The sequence below is a fragment of the Xenopus tropicalis genome, chromosome 7, assembly GCF_000004195.4.
Source record: "Xenopus tropicalis strain Nigerian chromosome 7, UCB_Xtro_10.0, whole genome shotgun sequence".
Lineage (NCBI taxonomy): Eukaryota > Metazoa > Chordata > Amphibia > Anura > Pipidae > Xenopus > Xenopus tropicalis.
In genome coordinates, this window is record NC_030683.2 from 91,683,650 (window position 1) to 91,707,556 (window position 23,907).

Sequence of the window (23,907 nt, forward strand, 5' to 3'; positions counted from 1 at the left end):
TTTTGAAAGTAGCAGTAGTGATTGTAAGAAATAGCCATTTGTAGCACACAGTAGCATTCAGTTAAGCATGCAAAACTTCAGATCAGATGTGTATTTTGTCCAGCAAATTGGCTTAAGCTTTAAGCAGCCAGTCCTGAAATGACAAAACATAGGAATGTAAGATAATGTAAGATAATTGTAGGCAGTATGACTTGCCATATACATTAATCGGTAAACAACTGCCAGTGTTAGGTGGCCATACACGTAGCAATTACCATCTTTCCTGTGACCATTGGTCGGAGGAAAAATAGTTTGTTTCCCCCACTTACGTTCAGGGGGGAATCGTCAGATATGGAGGTAGAAACAATAGGAATTCTGCCTCCACCTGCCAGCTCCCCATCAAAATCTTTTAACCCGCCTGATCGACGAGATGACAATATTGGTAGTCTTGTCGAACTGCCATACATGCCCCGAATATCGTATGAAACAAGGTTTCACCTTAATTACACCTAACTTTAAGTGACAGAAAATAAAAGCATGTGAAAAACAAACACCCTTTATTTTAGACACCTACCTGCATTACCATTTCTGCTGTTTCTCATGGTAAAATATCAAGTATATCTTTATATTACTACTAACTTTATGTTAAGTTCTATATAGGAGCCTCTGCATACATAGTCATTTTTTAACTTAGTGTTTCTTGCCATCACTAGATGGCAATATTCCCATACTAGTGTTTTCACATATGAATTGACAAAATAGTGTTATGTACGTAGTGTGTATATCCTTTTATCTGAAAAAAATAATGCATCTGATTCAAAATTGGGAAATCAGGGTAAAGAAAATCTGTGGTGTTGTGTGTGTTATGTGTGAAATTTGCATTCTTCTCCCTGCAGCAAACAGTATTATCATTGTAAATTAAGTTTGTGGGGAAAAGTTTTGTAAGACAGACCACAGCTTAAGGGAGCAAGCAGGGAGTTAACACCAAACATGAACTGCCTTCCTACTGTGTAAAAATATTGGTAGAAGCAATTTATTCAAATCTTAGCCTTAGGGGCTGATTTACTAACCCACGAATCCGACCCGAATTGGAAAAGTTCCGACTTGAAAACGAACATTTTGCGACTTTTTCGTATGTTTTGCGATTTTTTCGGATTCTGTACGAATTTTTCGGATCCAATACGATTTTTGCGTAAAAACGCGAGTTTTTCGTATCCATTACGAAAGTTGCGTAAAAAGTTGCGCATTTTTCGTAGCGTTAAAACTTACGCGAAAAATGCGCAACTTTTCGCGTAAGTTTTAACGCTACGCAAAATGCGCAACTTTTTACGCAACTTTCGTAATGGATAGGAAAACTCGCGTTTTTACGCAAAAATCGTATTGGATCCGAAAAATTCGTAAAGAATCCGAAAAAATCGCAAAACATACGAAAAAATCGCAAAGTACCGATCATTACGAAAAAAACGCAATCGGACTCCATTCGACCCGTTCGTGGGTAAGTAAATCAGCCCCTTAGAGTGTTTATTTTCTGTTTACATTAATGCAGAGATGAATTTCTTAACAGCACCTTGTATATTATTAGGCGAGAAACAAAAAGACTGAAGGAGCAAGAAGTACAGTATCGGAAGGTGATGGAGGATGCCCAGAAAAACCATGTGACTGCTGTTCAGTTTCTGAAGGAAACAATGACAAGGTGTGTTTCTCAACATTATACTTTTTAGCTTCTACTGCTCTTTGCCTGTAACTTGTGTGGTTCCTCTAAATTGCAATGCTAAAATTTAAAAATATATATTGTGCTGGAGGGTTTTGCATCACCAAGTGGCTGGGTTAATAAAAATAGTAATAGCAACATTGAAAAGGATTTATATAGTAAATGTCACAAATAAGCAATCCTTTTAGTGGGGTATTCGGGGGGAGTAAAGGCTAAATATTATGTGGTTGCAATAGCACCTCCCAACTGTCCCAATTTTCCCAGAACAGTCCTGATTTTAATAGCTCAGCCCGCAGTCCTGGATTCTTTTTGAAAACTCCCTCATTTTTCTTTGATCTCCTGCACTGAATGCCCTAAAAAAATACAAAGTTTCTCAAACTTAATTAGATAAGTAGCTTTTGGCAGAGAGCACAGAATACTCACCATCTGCACTTAGATACAATTGTAACTAATAAGCTAAACAGGTGTCTTGGGGGGACTGAGACTTGCATCTTAAAGGGCAATTTCACCTTCTTTAGCAAAACTGTAATAACACATAAAACAAGACCCCAAAACCCCCAGAAATGTGTTCATACTTTACATAACCTGCCAAATTTTAAAAAATGGAAGTAGTATTTAGGGGGTGTGGTAACAAACTTGGCGTGGCTACGCATGGCATTTCTTTTTGTCCCTCATTTTAAAGATATTGGGAGGTATGGCAATATTACAAGCTTCATCTGAATCACCTGCTTTTGAATCCTGCAGCTATGATTCAACCAAGGATTAAAACCATGGGCTGATCATATCTTCTGCTGGCCATTGATCAGTAATAATTTATTAGGTGATTTAAAGGTCATGATTTAATGGTCAGGTTTATGATAGTTTGCTGTGCAGTCTCTATAATTGCACCTTACATGGATATCACAAATGATGTAATGAACCATATAGCCCAAAAATCTTGCTGCACTAGTACACCTTGCAAGTGTACATTGCTCATCTGCTCATGCTACATCACATATACTGTTTACCTTTTTTTATATCATTTTATAATGTATGAAAAAATGCACTGTGATTATGTAGGCAGTATGCAGGTTATCAGGTGTCTTTAAAAACTCTGTTTATACTTTGGATAACTGTAATTTTAAAAAGTTGTGAATATTTGGGGCCCCAAAGCATGAGAAATGTCACATGTGGCCTCCTGAACTCCAGTTTTACATGCCTAATCCAAAGTATTGGTGTTTCATACTTATCTGAATAAACAAATCTTGGTATTCACAGAATCCGTGAGAGAGAGAACAAAAAAGAAATGAAGAGCAGAGAGGAAATGGAAAGGAGGATGCAATCAGTACTTTCTCTTAAAAACAGCATTTCTACAAACAGGGTATGCTAAAATACTGTTTTTAATATGGAATAGGTAAAGCTGTTGCTGAAATTCTTCAAATAATTGGAAAATTAGAAAGATCTACGGAATCTTAAATTTGAATTAAAAACAAATTTCCTAGGCAGAGCTCCTTCACAACTCTCATTGTAGTGTAAAATAGCAAGAACAAATCACTGCGGCTAGAGCAATGCTGATGGGACTCTGCAGGTGTATTTCAGCTGGCAGAGATGTACAGAAACCACATTCCTGTTCAACAGGAAACATCTGACAGAGCCACTTCTCAACCTGAAAACACTCACGAGAGCATCCTCGGGCTGAAATTACTGGTGCTTTTAGGTGTTTCCAATTAAAGAATGGGAGTTGGCAGGGGAAGTTTTCTATCAGCAGAGAAATGGCTCTTAGGGCTGTGGCAGACGGGGAGACTAGTCGCCCGCAACAAATCTCGATTTCGGGGAAATCGTGAAGCCGCATATGCCATCCCACCGGCAATTTACATTTTCGCCGATGGGGTGGCATTTCGGGGAGATTAGTCGGCCGCGACAAGGAAGATTTGTCGCGTGCGACTAGTCTCCCCGTGTGCCACAGTCCTTAAGCTAGTATAGATACCTAAGTATAGATACCTAAAATCTAAAAAGGTACATCTATATCCTTGCTGTGTACTAATAATAAAAAAAATCCAATGATTAGGCCTATGGCCTATATTCTGATATGCCTTCCAGCTACCTGTTTTTTTTTAATATCCTATGTTAATTCCCATACAACCTCACAAAAACATAAAACAGAATATATGGGAGGCCAGAGGCAAGTAGTCCGATGGGCAAAAAGGATATTGTACAATTTAAATATTGTTGATCTGCTGATTCACCGTTAATAAACATAGTAAAATATTGAAGAGATTTAAATATTGTACATTCCATTTAATACATTAAGATAATTAATAGAATTATAAATATAGAGGTGTAAAATGGAGCACAATGTAAGATAAAGCAAAATAACCAAGGCAATACTAAATTTAAAGAGCAGAATAGAAAGCAAAAAGAAAAATCACGAGCCAGAGAAAGTAGAGAGAAAAAGAGTAGGTGAAATGGAAGATTTTGAGAAAACCATGTATTCAAAGGGGCATAGATTTACGTGAAGGGGGGGTCCCTCTTCCATTTTACCGAGTGCTGGTAAGGCTCTATCTAGAATATGCTGTACAGTTTTAGTCAGTGCTTAAATGGGATATTTTTGAATTAGAGTCCAAATAAGGGTAACTAAGCTGGTAAAGTGCATGTAAAGTTTCAGTTATAAACTAAGACTGTATAAGATGGGTCTGGAGAAGAGGTGCTTAAGAGGGAATATGCAAACTATGTATAAATATATAAAGGGGTCATAAAATAATCTCTTGAATGCTTTAAATGCTCAGCAAAGTGGGTGAATTTTTCTGTAGTAAACTCTATAGTAAACTTTGACACTTAGGGGCCGATTTAATAAAGAACAGTGAAACTGCTTTTGTCCACTTATTACTGATAATGTTACATGGGGCAGAATTGAACAATAAGGCCCCGTTAACATCCCCACATAAACAAACACTTCGAATTGTACATTTTGTCAGGCAACTATTTACTGACCAGCGCTAGCACAATCAGGCAATATCAGTGATCCCCAACCAGTGGCTCACAAGCAATATGTTGGACACCAACCCCTTTTATGTTGCTCCCAGCAGCCTCAAACCAGAGTTGGAGTTTTGGAGGCATAAAGACCTAAGGCTGATGCCAGATGTGGCGTTTTTACGCTGCATATTTTCTCAGCCTAAAAATGCCGCACAACCCACACAGCTCCTGACTATGGTGTTTTTCAGCCTAGTACAGGTGACGTAGCAAATCCCGTTTCCCATGGTACTACGAGTGCAAAATAGTAAAAACGCTGCGTATTTCCGCAAGGTCTGGCAGCTGCCTTTGTGTACACATAGGAATAGGTCGCTGTGCAAATAACGGCGTATTTCAGCAAACACATGAAAAGTCTGTGGTAACGCGTTTTCTAGCGTATTTACGCATAGTGTGTTTTCCATCCAGACTGTTTAAGTTATTTCTATGGATGATGATATCGTGCGTTTTTCAGCCGCCGAGAGAATTAGAAAATACGCAGCGTAAAAACGCCACGTCTGGCATCAGCCTAATGTACTGCCAAATAGAGCCTCCTGTAGTCTGCCAGTCCTTCTAGGAACTTGTGTTGCTCCCCATCTTTTTTCATATTTAAATATTACTCATGAGTAAAGAAGGTTGGGGACCCCTGGGAAATATCAGTGGGGCAATTTAGAGTTGTGTTTTCTGGACTACATAAAAATGCTGCACAGAAAGCACCCGAAGTACCTTATGTGATACACATATGGTGATTTTCTGTGGTTCATCAGGAAAAATGCATGAGATTTGGAGACTTCCATTGTATTAAATAGGAATCACCTGAAAGTGCCAATGCTGGTGTATTTTCTGAAATTTTAGACTGAGAAACTACACTACTCTCACAGGGGCCCATTTCTCAATCTACGATTGGGTACGATTAAAAAAAAAATCGTTTTAGAACTGTGTGCATTTTCTGCGACTTTTTCTGCGAAGTTTTTTTGCGTCTTTTACGATCATTCGGATACGAAAATTGAACTTTCAGATCATACCACAATATTTTCGTACCAAAATTTTCATTTCTAATACAATTTTTTTTCTAATACAATTTTTTCCCACTTGATTTTTGAAGTCTGAAATTTGGACATTGATAAATCAGCCCCTAAGTGTTTAGGGTGAGGATTGCCCAAAAAAGTACCAGTGGTGTGTTTTTAGGTGCCAAAAATGAAGTAGCTAAATACAGGTATCGGACCCGTTATCCAGAAAGCTCCGAATTACGGAAAGCCCGTCTCCCATAGGCTCCATTATAAGCAAATAATTCAGAATTTTAAAACTGATTTTCTTTTTTTATGTAGAAATAAAACAGAACCTTGTAATTGATCCCAACTAAGATATAAATAATCCTTATTGGATGCAAAACAATCCTATTGGGTTTAATTAATGTTTTATTAATTTTTTAGTAGACTTAAGGTGTGGAGATCCAAATTATGGAAAGACCCCTTATCCGGAATACCCTTGGTCCCAAGCATTCTGGATAATGGGTCCTATACCTGTACTTGAAAAATGATCAGTATGTTATAAGCCTTAATTATTGTTTTCTTGTGACAGGAAAATCTGCGGGTCATTGAGGCTCGAACTAAAGCAGAAGCTATGAAGGCCAAGAAGCAGGAGATACTGGAAAATGAGTCTGTGCTTGCTAGGGGTGAAGATGTTACCAAATTTATTATCCATCAAAAGCGACTGAAAGAGTTTGAAAAAAGGAAGCAGTAAGTGCCCATGTGCATTATTTGTCAACAACAACAATTAAATCATTTTCTGCAATAACAAAGCTCCTATTTCTCTCCTTCCTAAGCTAATATAGTATTGCTGCTTTATACAGTAACAGTACACAGTTACAGTAAACAGAATTAAAGTCTAGGACTGTAGAACATTTCACACCAATTATCCAGTTGAATACCAAAAAAAACAGCTTGAACCATGCTAAAGTTACAAATTACACACTGTGCACCCTGAAACTATAGTGCAGGGTCATTTCTTTTTGGATGTGAAAGTTACAAATGAGGCAGAGTGATTATTTAACAGATTTAAGTATTAACCATTCTCTGCAGCACTAATGCAGCTATTGTTTTCTAAAAGACATTAACATTACTTTTTTAAGAGAATTTGAAGAACAACAGAGAATACAGAAACAAGAAATTATCAGCCGACTACTGAAAGAAGAATCCATGCAGGAAAAACAGAGAAAGCAGGTGTCTTCCTTGGACCTGAGCAAAGGTCGCAAGAGCAGCAAACTCCGTGCCAAGACCATGCAGTACATTAAATCTGTCGTCTATCCTGAGCCAGAGGAAAAAAAGGATCCTCAGGTTTCTACTTAGCAATGATTTTGTATTTGATGCCGACATACACTGTAAACAGAAGATTCATCTCATATCAAAGTTATATCATAGGAGACATATAACATAACAGTATTGTAGCCAATAATGAATAAGATATGGTGCTGGTTTCACACTGGGCTAAAAATTATCATTAACTTAAAAAAAAAAATAGCCCATTATTGGAGCTCCCTATTGATATGCTATGGTCCCTATCTGTGTTTCAAAGGAGGGGTGGGTGTGTTCTAATGGTCCCTGCCAGAACCACGGTAGAAGAGGCATAGCCAGTCACAACCCTGCAGTTATACAGACTTCAGTTCCCTGTGGGTTCAGGCTATCTGCTACAGTGCCACGTGCTGATTGCCACCAGCTCCCTTGCTCCCTTGACTCTATAGGAGCTGCATAACCTTCTTTTCCTGGATCAAAAGGATGCACACAAAAATTTTAAAAGCCAGTAAGCTGGACAAAAAGTGGTTTCAGCTCACATTTGCTGGTAATAATGGTATCCCAGTCATTATAACTGTTTAGCTTTCAATAACAGCAAATGTGCTGCAATAAATATTCTGTTTCACTGAGTGATTTCTCTTAATTTTAGTTTTACTGTGTAGGTTCGGCACTTTTAAGATGCATATTTGGGGGCAATGGGGCACTTTTGCAGTATATATAAAGCACCAGGAGAAGGCTTTGTGGTTATACACAAAATGCTGTGTAACACATAATTCTAATGAGTTAATTGGATTTGAGCAAACATTTGGGCTGTACGTTTTGGTCTGTGATACACTTAGGGGTATATTTATCATGCTGTGTAAAAAATTACCAGTGATGTGTTCATAGCAGCCAATCAGATGCTTTGATTTGGTTTTCTAACAGTTGAAATCTAATAGCTGATTGGTTGTCCTGTAAAACATAACAGTAATGCTTCACTCCACTTTTTACACAGCATTATAAATATACCCCTTAATTTATTTTAGGATGAAGACACATGGAGCTATTAGTAGCAGCTACTTGTCATGGCTACAAAAATAAGTAATGCTGATAATTTCCTAATAATTGTCTGTATTTGTGTTGTAGCAGAGGCTATTCTCAATATTGTCTATGGCAGGGGATTTTCTGGCGTTTTGTAGCTGTGACAAGTAGCTGCTGTGTTTTTGTCCTTAAAGCAGTTTGCCACCTAGTAAAAATCTAAGAAGGCCTGAGAATTATGGTAGTCTTAAGGAAATATCTTAGTTTAGAGAATGACTTGATTCCAAAATATGGTGTTGCATAGCTTAAGAACTCCTATCTAATTGTTTTTCTGAATGTTTAGGATTTATACTTTGCAAATTTTAACAGGGAAACTGGCGTTCACCTTCACCTTTGTCATTCTCATCTGATGAAGAGACAAGCAGCAGTGTGGAAGAGAAGTCTCCAGATGTACCACCAAGATTTACATATAGTTCTGAGGAAGAAGAAGCAGAATCACTTGCTCAGCCAGAGTTTGTGGGATTGTGGAGTCAAAACTATAAGCCACACAAGGTGCAGTATGTTTGTGCAGCAGCCAGGTCTTTTAAACCCGTATGATCTTATATTTTTATTTTCTATTTTAAAGTCTAATTATCAGCATGTGGAACACAACCTTACCTGTGGGTATTCTAGCAATCTGTCTCATTACACTAACTTTGTGATGTGGTGATAAGATATTTTCACATTTTATTGTTGCTTTCATAATAGGAATCAAATTTAGTAACATGCAGCCTACTGGTTACTTTGATTGTGGCAAATAAAAAGAAAATTGTGTGATAATACAATGCATTTAAAAACAGCTTTGCACTAATTTGAGAAAAGTATACAATGATATCCCTTACATCACACCTCTGTAGGGCTCATGTAAGTCCCCAAGTGCAGTGGGCTACTTGAGCTTTTTCCTGCAGTAAGTTGTGCCTAAAACCACTTTTATAAAAGGTACTTGCATCAAAATGTTTTCCTTTCACTTCCCTATAATTGAGCTTGGGGCCACTTAGTCCCTACTGCCTTCTGTTTTGAGTTGTGCATTACTGTCAGACAAGGTGGTAGCTCCAGGGTTCCTCCAGTGCTGAAAGAATAGGGTTGCACAATTGTGTCAAGAGGTGCAGCACAATTGTGTCAACTTTGGTTTCCCCCTAATGCTTCTCAACTCTCTCCATTCCTAATTCATCCCACCACAACTGTGCAGGGTCTGAGAAAACGGAGCAGCATGTTAAAATGATTTAAGAAGAGTATATTTTCTATTCATTTCTAGGCACTTACATTCCTTTTGTGCAGCCACAAATAAAACCCAAATGCATAATGCTGAAAAGTACCAGTGATCAATTTAGATGTGTTCTACATGGCTGCATAGAATTCAGTTACAGTCTACAACATTTATCTGTGCTGATTAAAGAAGTGAGTTAGTAACAGTCTGCACATATTTGGACACAAGCCATTCATTGTGGAATATAATACTCTTGTGTATTATATGCTTCCTTTCGTCTTGTATGTATATTAGTGTATGTGAATACAGATGTAAGGCTGAAGTAGCCTGTTTAATGCCCAGCTATAATCAGAAGTGACCAGTAAGCCCTAGGTATGTTCATTCCTCATATCAGGATAATTATCTTTGCAGCTACTGCCTCTGCAGTATTTCTATTTCTATAAGTGAACATAACAGTCAGATGTGCTGATGATTTCAGTATCACCTCCTGCAGGAATATTTCAGGTCAAGCGCTATGCATAAATAAATCTGTTGTTTCTGTAAACATGTTTCTATTTTTAAAGTTTATCAGCAGCTGAAAGATACAAGGTTGCAAAATTATGAGATAAATACCGAACATATTTAACAATTGGTATGCAATATAATGGCATCTTTTTATTTCGAGGATTTGGGATATATGACCTATGCACCCAACAATCACCCTGACTTAGTATTGCATAATGTGTTGGTTTTCAAATGTTTTCTCAAGCCTTCAGTCAGCAGCACAGGGGACATAATTACCTGTTTACATTCTGACCAACTTCTGCTTTTCAAGGAAAACGTCTGGAGGCCTATTAACTGATGCATTTTGTAAAAAAAAACATATCTTCCCATGACAGAATCCCTTTAAGTTGAAATCTGTGCAGTCTGTAGGTTATTGTTGGTAAACCTATTCATGTGATGATAATAATATATGATAAAGTTTACCCTGAATTATTTTAGATTAATGGCCTCTTGAAATAATTTTCCTGTTCTGTATCTTTGTATATTACTTTGCACTAACCCGTTTAATAAAAAAATGTCCTTCCTTATGCATGTTTGAAGGTCCCAAAGGAAGAAACTGATATGAACCTACAGAGAGGCAGCAAAATGGAGATGGAGATAATGGCAGAGAGATTACAGAAGCTTCGTAGTGGCATTGTTGAAAAGCAGGTGGTCTCGGGACATGAGTTTAAGGGCTGTCCCTTTCATAGTAAACCAAACCTTGTTCATTTTAAGGTTAGTGGAATATATTCCAAATGCCTAGGGGAAGATTTACTAAAACTCATCATCTGACATCTAACGCAAAGTAAATCTTGAAAAACCAGCAATTTTTTTCTTCAACTTTTTCGAGTTTTGACTCGAAATCAGAAAAAATCAAGTGTTGTAAAAGGTCCCTGTAGTGTAATATGTATATAAAAAGAAGTGTCATTCTTGTGAAAAGCAGTTGATGCTTAAAGGGTTGATGCTTGTCACCCTAAGTAATAATTCCATATCCTTTTCTATCATGTTAGTTAGCAAAATAAACTTTATTTAAACTATATAAACTATTTCATTTTTTTCCCTTCAGTCTTGGAATTTACAGTCATGGCAGGCAGGCAAACAGGCACCATTTTGTGAACACTGTTATAAAGGCAAGCTTTGTATCACCCCAAAATCTTATGCATTTGCCATCTAGGAAGTGCTCAATGGATAGATAAAGTAGTTGCTACCCCTCCTCAGTTGACAGGTCAGATGTTTAAATACATTTATAACAGATGAATTAACTTGAAAAAGAATTTGGGTTTCATATTTCAATTTTAAAGAACTTTTAATATACAGCTTGTCATGTGTTGGTGACAGGTTCTCTTTAAATAAACACAAATCTGTGAAATGGTTAGGTATAACCTTATTTTTTTAAGGCAGGTTATTATCACTTTGTTTTTCATGTGCATAGGGTCAGATTCTCGACAGGCCAAAGTCCCATCACGTGGCATAAGCCGCCTGTTGAGAATCTGACCCTATGCTTTAATCAGTGCATTGGCCCAGGTGCAGTAACACAGAGCGGATTTTGGCTCCAGAATGTATACTCACTTGTTTTGGGGCCAAAATCTGCTTTGTGTGCCTGCAACCGGGCCTAAGCAGTGGGTGCAGACACAGAAGATCTCTGATTGAAGCGTAGGGGCAGTTTCTTAGCCTGTGTTTATCCGCCTAAGGGCTCTTGCACAGGGGCATTAGTTTGCATTGCTGTGTGGTGACTTTTTTTTTTGCAGGAATTAATCAACCCCAGTCTTCTCTATAAATACTGTACTGTAATATGGAAAACAGATAAAGGTGGATGTGCAGCATGTTGTGCAGTTTGGTGTTTCAGTGCACTCTCTATAGGGAAGACTGGGATCAATTAACTCTTGTGTTCCCATGTGCAGTAATGCGCAAGAAGGCCACTGCACAGGAGTACAGTTAGAAACAACCTGGATAAATTGTATTATAAAAGTGTTGTTAGCAGATTTTACTTTATTAGATATCATTCTTCATCTACCAGGCTACATACACATCAGCAGGAAATAGCAGCTTCAGCAGGATAAGCTTCTTAGCTTAATAGTCAGTTTGCTATGGATAAATATATTAATGAAGATGATGTCTGGATCATTATAGGCCAATGGTTCCCAAACCATGTGGCTGCCCCTCTTGGGTCCCAAAGCAGTTGCTCAGTTAGGGTGAGATTAGAGAGATCTTCTAGATAGACACCCAGAATGAGGGTCCCTTATGGTGAACATTCATTTTGCTCTTCTACATAAAAATCTAACAATTAATTTTCTGTTCAACAGCATTTTAAATATGAAATTGGATTTCCGCTTTTTGCTGTGTACATGAATTTTATTTTTCTCTGACCTTCAGAACCTTGATGTGGGTAAAATTTACAAGAAAAGAATAACTTTGACCAATGCATCATACACAATTAACTTCTGCAAGCTGGTGGGAGTCAGTGAGCACTTGAAGGATTTCATTACAATACAGTAAGCACCATTATTATTGCATTCAGAATGTTGCTGCTGCATTCTTATACCAGTTTTCAGAAATATGTGTATGTAATATTTATATATAATATTTTACTATGTATTCTATGATTTTTATGTGTACTTTTTGTTAACACAATATCTTAGTAAAACCTTGGTTTTTGTTTTTATGCAGTATTTTATACCTTTCTGTTCTCTTGTTAGTCCTGTTTTTTAAGTGTTTCTGTTTTTATTTTCCTTTTCTCTACTGATGTCAACTCGAGTTCTCTTCTTGCTAAGCTAAGGTGCTTTACCTGTTACATGCTTTTTCCATTCAACTATGCAGTCAAGGGTTCCTATTAATTTTTGGTTTCCATGCCGTTATGTCTGCACTGTCTCATATGCGTGTTTTACATCCTACTTGTCTGTTCACTTGCATCATTGCATATATGCAGTGTGCCCCCCACATAAATCTTAGTTGTATGACAGTCCTAATAATCTAAGGCCTGTAAAAAAGAGCAGAGTGATGTGATATTGTTGCAAAATATTAAATGTCCCACCCTGTGTTTCATCAGAAATAAACAAGACCTGCCATCAATTCTTGGCAATTGCTGGTAATTTATCATCATTTACCATTTAGATTTACCAGTTTATAAATATTTCAAAACTGAACTTTTTTTTTAGATTTGATCCACCTGGGGCAATGTCTGCAGGAATGTCATGTGAAATGGTAGTAATATTTAAACCAATGGTAAGTAATGCACTATGTATGTATTATAGGAGAGATGTGTATAATTTATTATTATATCATAGCATGCAAATTGAGTGTTTTCACAGAATTCCAGCATGCATGTGGCCACATGCAAGTCGCATGTGCTGCAACTGCACAAAAAAATCTGAACCCAATTTGTATATTTCTATCTGAAATAAGGAAAATAATTGCATCATCTGTGAAATAAAAATTGTTGCATTCAAGTGTTCAGGACTTTAAAGTTACATGAATTCAAGGGTTCAGATTTGCTTTGGCACTATCCCTAATGAATAGTTTGGCTCATCTTGAGCTTAGTCTGCGTTGGTTGTATGGTTGTCTTTCTTATTTCTTGCCTAACAGTACTCTGCATGGCTTCATATTAACACTTGATGTCTAGTAGTCTGAATCTGAACAGCTAGTATGTGCTGCATTGCTCTTAAGGCTGTGCCTTCATTTCATTTGCCAGATAAATGAAGATTTAGAAGGAGAAGTGAAATTATTGGCCCAGACTGGTCCTTTTTGTATTCCAGTAAAGTGCATGACGAAAAAATGTGAGGTAAGTTTTTTTTAGGGTAAGTTGGCAGGCAGCAACAAATACAGTATCACTGTATTATTAGGTAAATTATTTTAAGCTATTACACAAGGCTTATGAGGAACCTGCTCATTATATTTTTTTGCATGCCTTTGTCTCAGATAATTATAGTCACTGGAATATTTGTTTCAAAGTCTTATAATTGTGTGAGGCAGTTTCATTTGTTTTTTCAAAAAATATATAAAAACTACTACCAAGCACAATTCAGCTGGAGAATCTTCCTGCTTCCAGTGTTTTGATCATGCAAAACAAAAAAAAAAAAACAAAACAAAAGCAAGCTTGAAACATATTGAGTTACAGGTTCTAGTAGAGTTGCCACTTGTCACTTATTTTGACATACTGTATAACCTGTGTGATGACTGATTTGTTTGTCTTTTTAGTTCCTTTGCTGTGTTTAACATATTTAGACAGCCTGTGCTGTTATTTTTGTGTACATCTGCTCTGACTGTACTTTGGAAACTATGCACTGTGTGAATGAAGAGTTACCATAAGTATTTATGCATGTTTGTGTTTACAGAGGCAGTCTACTGTGTAATGTATGTAATAAAATGGTGCCACATGGTGCTACATGTTAAATATTTATTTGGCTACTGGTAAAATAATACCAATAAATGTGTTTTTCTCACAGCTGGCTTTAGAAAAAGAGCATATTGACTTTGGTACACATGTGGTTGGAGAGACAGTAATACAGACTATTACCTTGATAAACCATGGAGCTCTTGGAACCAAATTTTCTATTCACACATTGACTCATGACAGCGGTACTTGTGAGGCAGAGACGGCACACGTTGCAAGCATGAAAAAAATTGTAAGTGTAAGAAGGGTTTAAATCATTCAAAATGTTTTTAAACAGTTTGAAAGACAATACAAATGTTGGGATTCAAAGCAAAGGTCATAATAATACAGTAGACATAACTCTATAAGCACAGTGTCCCACTAAAAGAAGGACTAAAGGACTCATTAAAAACATATTTGCCAAAAATACAATACCACTGCTCTGAATTTGCAGCTGTCAGACGTAAAGCTTTGCACTTCACTCTGAATGACATGCTAAAAGGTTGTAACCAACAACTAAGGGATATTGTCCCCAATGCTACCAGTGCACCATTCTGCAAATGAAATCAGCAGTAGGTATATCAAGAGCCCTGCACCTAATGTCTGCTCAAAGACACAAAGAAAGCATGGACACATATCGCAATTGGACTGCACAACCAGTAGACTGAAGTGCAATGTACACTGGGCAGTAATTGATGCCATTTAACTACCATTAGCATACCAGCTCTTGCATCTACTGGTTTGTAAATTAATATATCAGGGAAAGGACAGAGCTTATGTCAAAAAAGGTATTAATAATTGCACTTGGAGGCTGAAAAGAATTGAAGAACTGCAGCTTCTAACATGTATGGCCACTGGTATGGTATCCGTCGATTCAACCCATAGGCCGATTTGTTGCAGCATTGTAAGAGTTGGACCATTAATGAATCAAATAAAAGCGATTGTAGGACTGGGCAGTTCAGCTTGAAGTATATTGCGATATATAGACAAACAATCCCTGTTTTGGGATTATCTTAATGTTCTATATATATTTATAATGGGTGAGTGCAGAGGACCTTCTGTTGCTGTCTACAGTATATCCCAATCTCAAAAATATTACGTGTCTGGTATTTGCATCTGCATGAATATAATTAGAAAGTAGTTGTGCCACCTTAGGAATGAACTCTGTAGTGTACAAAGAAAGCATGAAATACTTGTATTACAATGAGCAAGGCCTTAAAGGCCCCCTGACAGACCTTCCCAATCGAAAATCATCCAGGTGTTAATCGAGCAAGTTTGATTTTCCCATCGGATTGAGGACTGCATCAATGATTCCCCAAACCCTAGGACCAAATGTTCAAATTAACGCAATATCACCCACCTTAGGTGGGCATATTTTGAGAAGATCTGCTTGTTTGCCGACCTTGCCAAACAAGGAGATCGTAACGTGTATGGCCACCTTTACTGTAAGTGGCAGGCATGATACACAGTGATGCAATGAAACAGGCACACATTTATTGAGCAGCATCTTGCAGGGAGGCAGGTTACAGACTGGGGCACTGGTTGCTGACTCAAGAATATTAGTTACACAATAAGCAATACTTCAGCAATTTCTCTTTCTGTTTTATACACTCACACAGCTTTCCTCTCCTGAAGCCTCCAGGACCCCTGTTGTGTAGGAATGCAAAGGCAGAGTGGCGTTAGACGTACAGGGGTCTACTCTTCCTAATAAACCTTTTTTTTGTTTCTCTGCAACGTCCCATATACAGTACCCAAGCGTCACCCGGTTCTTCTCTAACCTACACCCAAACATCACTCGGGATTCTACCTCAAAATAGTTACTCCTCGTTGGGACAACAGACTGTCTTTTCTGGCTAACTTAACGACCTTTCACTCCTAGAGTGAACACCCAACTACTGTTTACTTACTAGCCCTAAAAGAATCATTCTCCCACTTGCTTTGGCCACAACTGTCTTCACTCCTGCCTTGATATTCTTAGGCAAAAAGAGGAGGTGGCTGATTTGTGCACTCCCTTATATAGGCTTCTGCAAGGGAGTTCCCCTGCAGACATAACATACCCCAACTATTTATATTATAAAAATAAATATTTATTTCACATACATTTTTTTATTGCTTAGGCTTCTCCAAATTTACACAAAGAGACTGAAACATCCCTAGTGTCTCCAGTGCAAGACCATTCTGATCAACATATGTCACAACAGACTGAAACTCAAAGTAGGGAGGAGCTCTCTGAGAGTCCCCAGCCTAAAGAAGAAAGGATTCTCACAATAACAAATGAAGCAACTGAAGGTACGGTTAATTTTTCAATTTGAGAATGTTAAGGATGGCGACTTTTTGTTTGTGGAGGATATTTATGATTCTTAATTAGAATTAATACAGCTCATTGTGCATGAATGTGCTTTATCGCAACAAGCATTATTAAGCCTGATTTTAGATTTTCCACAATAAAAATTAAGACTAATAAAAAAAAGGTACAATATGTCTTTTGGTTGTTGGTCAGTGATGGTAACAACCAGTCAGCTTTTTAATTTGCAAACTGAAAATATGTATTTACATTTACACCAGAAAAATGCCTTAAAGCTTGTTCATATTGGTGAAATCTATTTTTGTTGTGAAGACACATTCAGGTATTATTATTTTTATTTATGTTAAAAAAAAATATACCAACAAACAAATTTCCAAAAAATTATTCACAGTTGCAATTGGATATTGTTAGGAGATAGTAGGGGGAGGGACCTGCTCGCGAAAGGGAGAAATGTGAGACATTTGGTGAACACGTATAAGTGATAGTGTCAACAGATCTTGAGTCAGTTTGAAAACGCCAACACTTGCTCTTGCAGACTTAAATTGGGCTTTTTTATGTCCTTTGCTTCATACTGCAGTCTTTATTATCTCCTCTAATTGGGCAGTAGCACTTAAACTATGGTGCTGTCCTCAAAGCAGTGTAAGGAGGATTAAATCTGGCCATATATTGTAAAATCTTCTGACTCTTTCTCTGCTGGGCCAAGGTTTGAAAGTCTGGTTAAACAAGGACCAAATACTCTAAAGGTCTCTGTGGGACCCTATTATGATGATCATTGGTCTGGGGGGCAAATGATCTGATTGTCCTGATTTGGCCCACAACATTGATAAATTGAAATACAAGGGTTAATGCTTATTTGCCCTGGAACTATAGGGAATTAGCCATGTTTTAATGCAGCTATAACTTTGTTATTAGCTAAGGGAATCTTTAATTTTAGGTTCTCTGTGTAGGATGATAGTTCCCTTTACAAGAAGCAATCAGGGGCACAGACAGCCTGATAACCATTGGTAAAAAAACAGGTATATCAGCAGTAGAGAAAAGTTAGTTTGTGATTCCTTATCAACTAAAGTATTCTAGTCTAAGCACAATTTAGTGAGGGGAATGGACCCTGTAGTAGCTAAATATTTAATATAACAGCTGATATGTCTTGCTGTTCCATATAATTTCTATCATATACTTGTTATAGAGCATATTAAAGAACCAGGTGCAGCCCCTGTAAGCGAAGACAATGTTTTGGAAGTGTATTCTGAAGAAGGTGTGCTAGAAATCAAACTGGGTGAGGTAAGTGGAATTGACATGTCATTAGTGGTATAATTAGATTATAACATGCCACTAATCTTTGTGGCAGGTAGAAACAGACCAAAGCTATTCTGCAGCAGAGAATATCCAGTATTCTCAAAGACTGTCAGAGGCTACTTATATTTATAGTTGAACAACAGCTGGAGGTTCGTGTCCATTTGAACTCATCCATCTTTACTCTTGATTATATAACTTGTATTTTTAGTTAAATTTATCTTGTTATACATATGGAATAGTGCTTATTCAGTATGATCTGCAAACTTTTTTTTACCATATAAAATAATAAGCTGTTTTATTCAAATTCTTCTACTTGTGTAGACTGGTTAGACAGGTTAGTTTAAGAGCCAGATTATTATTTTGTTTTCTCATTTTTTGACACAAAAATGATTTTCCCTTAAACTGCATTAAGTGTTTCTGAATTCTAATTTTAGATTACAGAAGGTGAAATAGGACCTTTGGGCACAGTAAAGATCCCAGTAATTTTCACTCCGATGGTTCCTGGAAAAAGCTTTGCACAGTTTGAAATTACATTTGATAACTCCAGCTGTAAAACAGTAAGTATTCCACACTTCCTATCATTCTTAATGTTATAAGTTATAAACTGCAGATGCATTCTTAAATAGAACTATAGAACTTCTACACAGTAAAATTAAAATCTTTTTGTTTTCATAAGGGATGTGTATATGTCTTTAGCAATAAGAAGAGAGTAAATAAGTAATATAAAGGCATTAACCACTGCCTGTGCTGTTTGCAATTTCACTAGTGGCTTTTATTAAACATATCATATAAACAGAAGTTATTTTTGTATTTCTACACTATCTAATCTGTACTAACTTTCTGAAATTAACTCTTTCCTGTAGATTCCTGTCTTGGTTACTGGTGATGCTATTGATGTACCTGTCTATCTTCCAAATTCAAACATTGATCTGAAGATATGCACATATGATCGATTGTATCAAGACAGTATTATGGTTCACAACAGGTATATAACCTGTCAACTGAAGCATAACTGCAATTTGTTTGGTGTTTTTTATGTTTGTTTTCCTCTGCATTAAGTTGTCCATTTAGAATTGATTTTCAGGTTAACCAGTCAATTGACCCATCTGCTGCTTAATTGGTTTATATGGAATCTGATCATATACAGAAGAGTTTTGTTTTATTGACTGATCAGTTTGATTGAATTTCTTGCTGTAGACTGGCAGCTATACTATAACGGCAATGAGGATCATTGGCTAAACCGACTGAGTTTTCTTTAAGCAGCTCAACTGTGTTATACAATGAAATCAAAACTAATGCACAGTTTGCATGACCCAGCTCATCAGCATATAACATGATTCCAGAGATATTGTCATCTGGATGATTAATAGCTTGGAATTAATCCTTGTGGGTCAGGTGATTGTTGCTGTCAAATAAAACAGGAGACTGACTGAATTTTTGTAGCCTGATGTCTTCTTACCTACTATCTTTAGGGCATTTAAATGTACTTAGTGCTACTATGAGAAACTTTCAGGCTTACGTACTCCTGCAATGTTAAAGAGCAAGGAAAGCCTTTCTTACCTGCATATTCCCACTAACAAATTATATTGAGCTGAACCTAATTGCTAAGTTATATTCTGTAAAAAGTGCTTCCCTGACTTACATTCACTTTCATTATGTGGTCTGTGTCGCTAAATCACACCGCCATGTTTTCCTGAATGACGTAATTAGTTATGGGTGATGCAGTGTCTTTGCGCATGAACCAACATAATCTGTCCCCTTTACCCTGCAAATTGCTGTCTTGCTTGCACTAACCAATCCCATTCCTGCTGCTGATTTCAAGGTGCATGCTCTGGTCTAGGTCTTTCTCTCCATATGAATTATGGGTAATTTTCAAAGAGAATTCAGCATTTTTTTTCCAGTGCACTGCTGCAGACAAAGGACTGTGGGTGGCGTGCATTAGACAGCTGTACTTAAGGTATTTAGTTAAGGCTTTTATTAGAAGACTATATTTTCCAAAGACATTCCTTGTCCTTTAAGCAGTCTTGGTTTTATGGTAAATGAACTCATGGGCAAAGTGATAGTGGATGCCTCTTGACACAAGCTGATAGTTAAAGTGATGTTTTTGAACAGGTCAGTATGGTGCCTCCTTTCACAAGGTAACCTGTGTTGCTGCATAGGCCTGTCTACTTATGTCTGCTTATTATCAAGGTGTTTCATGGCTTGCCCAGAATCAGTCCCAGCAACTGACCAACGACAAGCCATCTTTCTAAAATTGTTCTTTAATGTTCTTTAAGACATTGCATGCTGCCAACTTTTTTCTTGACTAGTAGGCATAAAATAGTTTTTTTTTTTAATTTTAATAAATAAAACATGAAAATAAAAAAGGTATACTGACATATAGCTATTTGAGCCAACCCCATTGTTAACACAGGTGTATAATGAATTACTGACATGCAATCTATAGCAGCAAATAGATGAACAAATATGGATGAATCTGTGGTTGACTGATGCCTGAAGAACGCCACCTGCCAACTCCCATTTCCTCCAATATTCAATAGATACATGCCTGTCTGTCTGTCTGTCCAACCTTTTTTAAAGTGTCCAGTTTCTCTGAATATATTCTATACTGCTCATCCCAATAGCTAAATTTATTATATATATTATCTCAACTGTATCCAAAGGGGGGGATTCATGTAATTGCTGACACTGTAGGTCTAAGCCTTTCTTCTCATATTGTCATGTTGTTATTTTTCCACTGATCATAAATACATTAGCAAGGCCCCATTTATTGCTCAAAATAGAAAAATAGGGGGACCGGACCATGAATCTATTGCTGGTATTGTCCAACCATGTTTTTGAACAGTATTGCAAATGTTGCCTCATAATCATTTTGTCAGTAAAGGCCAGAATCAAAATATAAAGATAAATATTGCATGTTTTTCTTTTGAAGTATCGTTTGCATGTACATGTGAATATGTATACTTGTGCTGCAGAGCAAGGACTGCCCTACGTTTAAAGTTTGAAGTATGTAAGGAATTGAAAAACCACATGGAGCTGCTTCCCAAAACTGGTTTCATCCAAGCACAGTCTTCTTTCAGTGTTCAGCTAAAGTTCTTACCAAGGTGAGTGCATTCAAGAAAAAAAACCATGATTTGGCTTGAAGATTTGCTTGAAAAAGTAATATGCTAATATAGGCACTGTTCAGGTAAGAAAGAGCATATGTTGTTCTATGTTGGCTGTCTTTGATTATTGTGTGTGTTATTAATTCAAATCTGCTCTGATTACATAATGGCTTTGGGGTAATGTCCCTCATCCTCAGAGGCTTGGGTTCAACGTTAATGTGTGTCAAATTCATAGAGACATATGGACAGAGAATTAACTTTATAGTTTGAAGTCCAAGTCCCCAAGAAAAAGCAGATTGTAAACATTAATTGGCTTATGTTTGGTTAATTAGATTTTTGAGTAATGTAGGTATGGGACCTGTTATCTAGAATGCTTGGGATCTTGGGTTTTCCAGGTAAGGGATCTTTCTCTAATTTGGATCTCCATAAAATAGGTCTACTAAAAAATAATTTAAGCCTTAATTAAACCCAACAGGATTGTTTTGCCTTGATTGTTTTTACAGATTAAGTATATTTTAGTTGGGATCAAGAACAAGGTACTGTTTGTTATTACAGAGAAAAAGGAAATTATTTTTAAAATTTTGAATTATTTGCTTATAATGGATTCTATTTGCGATAGCCTTTCCATAATTTGGAACTTTCTGGATAACAGGTTAACATACAACGGATCCCATACTTGTAGTACATATCAGCCTATACTGACTTTAAATAGGTAACAAATATTGTCCCTTAGATATCACTGAAGTGTTTTCCTTATATCTAATCCTTTATATTTTTAGTAGAATATAGGAATAATTGGAATCAAGTTTCGAGTTTGTGAATTTTTCTAATTCCAATAAAGTCACATTTTGAATTCTCGCTTATTTATTAATTCGAAAAAAAACTCAAAAAAATGGAAAATCTTAAATTGAAAATATGGCTTGCCTAGGACAACTTCCATTGACTACTTTATAAAGTTTTATATTTGAGTTTTTTCATTATTTTGTACTAAATAAATACGACATTCGAGTTTTTGAACCATAATTCGAATTGTGTGAGTTTAAGCTCTAAAAAAACTCTAATCATGAAATAAAATGTAACTTGAATATTGATAAATCTCCCCCTAAGAAGTGTAAGCGCACATATATATACCTATACAGACCTATCTATACACTAACATGCATAAATGTTACAGAACCTTGTAGGAAAGAGCATATCTCTGATTGTTTGATTGATTGTTTCTATTTTATTTCCAGACATTCTCTCCCAGAGGATGCCGGCACATGCTTTGACAAGGACACTGGAGTTTTGGAAGCGCCAATGACAATAACAGTTGCTGATCAGGTTAGCTACTGGTTTCAGAGCTTTCTGATAAATAACTAGGGATTTATGGTCCCATTTGGACCCCCATCTTTGATTCTTATGTGTTTTTTTGCCTAGACAAAAATAGTAACCCTTCAACTGCTAGTTAAGCTCCTATAACTAACCCATTTAGCAGTGAAAAACACAGTCACATTCCTACACCTTACAAATCTGCATACAGTACACTTTTGGTACAGTGGTACAGCAGTGGAAATTCAAAGAACCATATTTCCCAACAGAACAAATGCAGAGTTAAATATATTTTATTAATACAAATGTACAGTAACCTAGTATATAAACTAAGAAGGCCTATTGCTACAGAGTTTAGATTACTGAAGCAGTAAAACTGTGGAATCAAATGTTTTCCAGCAGTACCAATGCAGAATCAAATATATTCAGGTTGTGCAAGTGCAGAGTCAGATATAACCCATTGTCTATTTTCATCCTTTACTTAACTCTTAATTTTCTGCTCAGTTTATTTTTTTCCACAGTATTGGTTATCCTCTCCCATGTGCTATTTTATATTCAAACAGACAGAAATGAGAGGGTATGCTATGGGCTTCTCACTTTATCAATAATGGTGGGGTGATGTATGCTTCTATACACGTAGTTACTATCAATCCATTCTGATGGACAATATTCATCTCATTCAGTGTCTATTCTCTTGACTATGACTGGCAAGTGACTCCAGAATTTAAGCTACTTGCAGACGTGGTCAGTAGAAACGAGAGAGAGGTTGTCCTAGAACTGAGAAATGTATAGGCTTCCTGTGCCGCAAATGTTTCCTTGCAATAATATTTATCTCAGTTCCCTTACCCTCACAATATCATTTTTGAACATGCAGTCCCCTGTGGAAAGAAATGCTTCACCAGAAGTTGAAGACCACACAGAAAATATTTGTTAGCATTTGAAAATGCACATCACATTATAGTAGAGACACAAGAATCTGTTGCGATGCAACGCAAGTTTTAGAACCCAAAGGCTTCTACTGATGTGAATAACAAGTATTTGTGCTGTGAACAGACTGAAAGATGTCTCATGATTGTTTTTGCTGATTATTGGCCCAATGTTTGTTGTTTTTTGCGAGAATGTACTTAATAAATGTGCAATTTTAACATTAATAAGGTGTTATTGCTCTCCGTAACTGAGTGGCTTGTTTTTGAATATGCTGCATAGCCATAGTGTAGATTTATTTGCATTCAACTGAAATCTACTCTGCTAGTTCATTTGACTTTACAGGTATAGGATCTATCATCTGTGATGCTTGGGACCTGGGGTTTTCCAGATAATGGATTTTTCAATAATTTGGATCACCATACCTTAAAAAAAAATGAACATCAAATAGGATGGATTTAATCATCCAATAGGGTGATTTTTGGCCAGCATGAAAAGGGCCACATCTACCAATAGCTCTAGGAATTTACAGTCCAGTACTGCTCTGCCTCTATGTTAATGTATACAAATGTGATGTACTGAAGTAGATAATATTGATACAGAGTGAAATTGAGTGTTTTCCCTTAACTGATATTCAGATGAATGTAGGTAAGGAAGCCAAGTTGCCAGGTAAAATCATGCCACAATACAAGGCTTATGTCTGTAGCAGGCTGCTGAGCAAACATTTTTCTGTAATTTTGCTCATTAAATGACTGCAGTCATGCTGGTAGTATGAATAAAGGCACCAAGTAATAAAGCCTGAAGGGACTGCAGTCTGCCAGAAGATAAATTAATTATACATGCATTACTC

At 36.8% G+C, this 23,907-nt stretch overlaps 1 protein-coding gene across 3 annotated transcripts in view; it reads left to right on the forward strand.

Moving 5' to 3' along the window:
* cfap74 (cilia and flagella associated protein 74) overlaps positions 1 to 23,907 on the forward strand; it is a 58,592-nt gene that overhangs the window by 12,615 nt on the left and 22,070 nt on the right. For all 3 annotated transcript variants that reach the window (XM_031904865.1, XM_012966130.3, NM_001197252.1), the window contains 16 exon segments: positions 1,562 to 1,672; positions 2,948 to 3,050; positions 6,257 to 6,414; positions 6,807 to 7,011; positions 8,353 to 8,535; positions 10,313 to 10,486; positions 12,125 to 12,243; positions 12,907 to 12,973; positions 13,440 to 13,529; positions 14,194 to 14,373; positions 16,238 to 16,409; positions 17,609 to 17,703; positions 18,153 to 18,275; positions 18,582 to 18,703; positions 20,694 to 20,822; positions 22,058 to 22,145. In XM_031904865.1, the coding sequence (XP_031760725.1) occupies positions 1,562 to 1,672; positions 2,948 to 3,050; positions 6,257 to 6,414; positions 6,807 to 7,011; positions 8,353 to 8,535; positions 10,313 to 10,486; positions 12,125 to 12,243; positions 12,907 to 12,973; positions 13,440 to 13,529; positions 14,194 to 14,373; positions 16,238 to 16,409; positions 17,609 to 17,703; positions 18,153 to 18,275; positions 18,582 to 18,703; positions 20,694 to 20,822; positions 22,058 to 22,145 (2,119 nt within the window).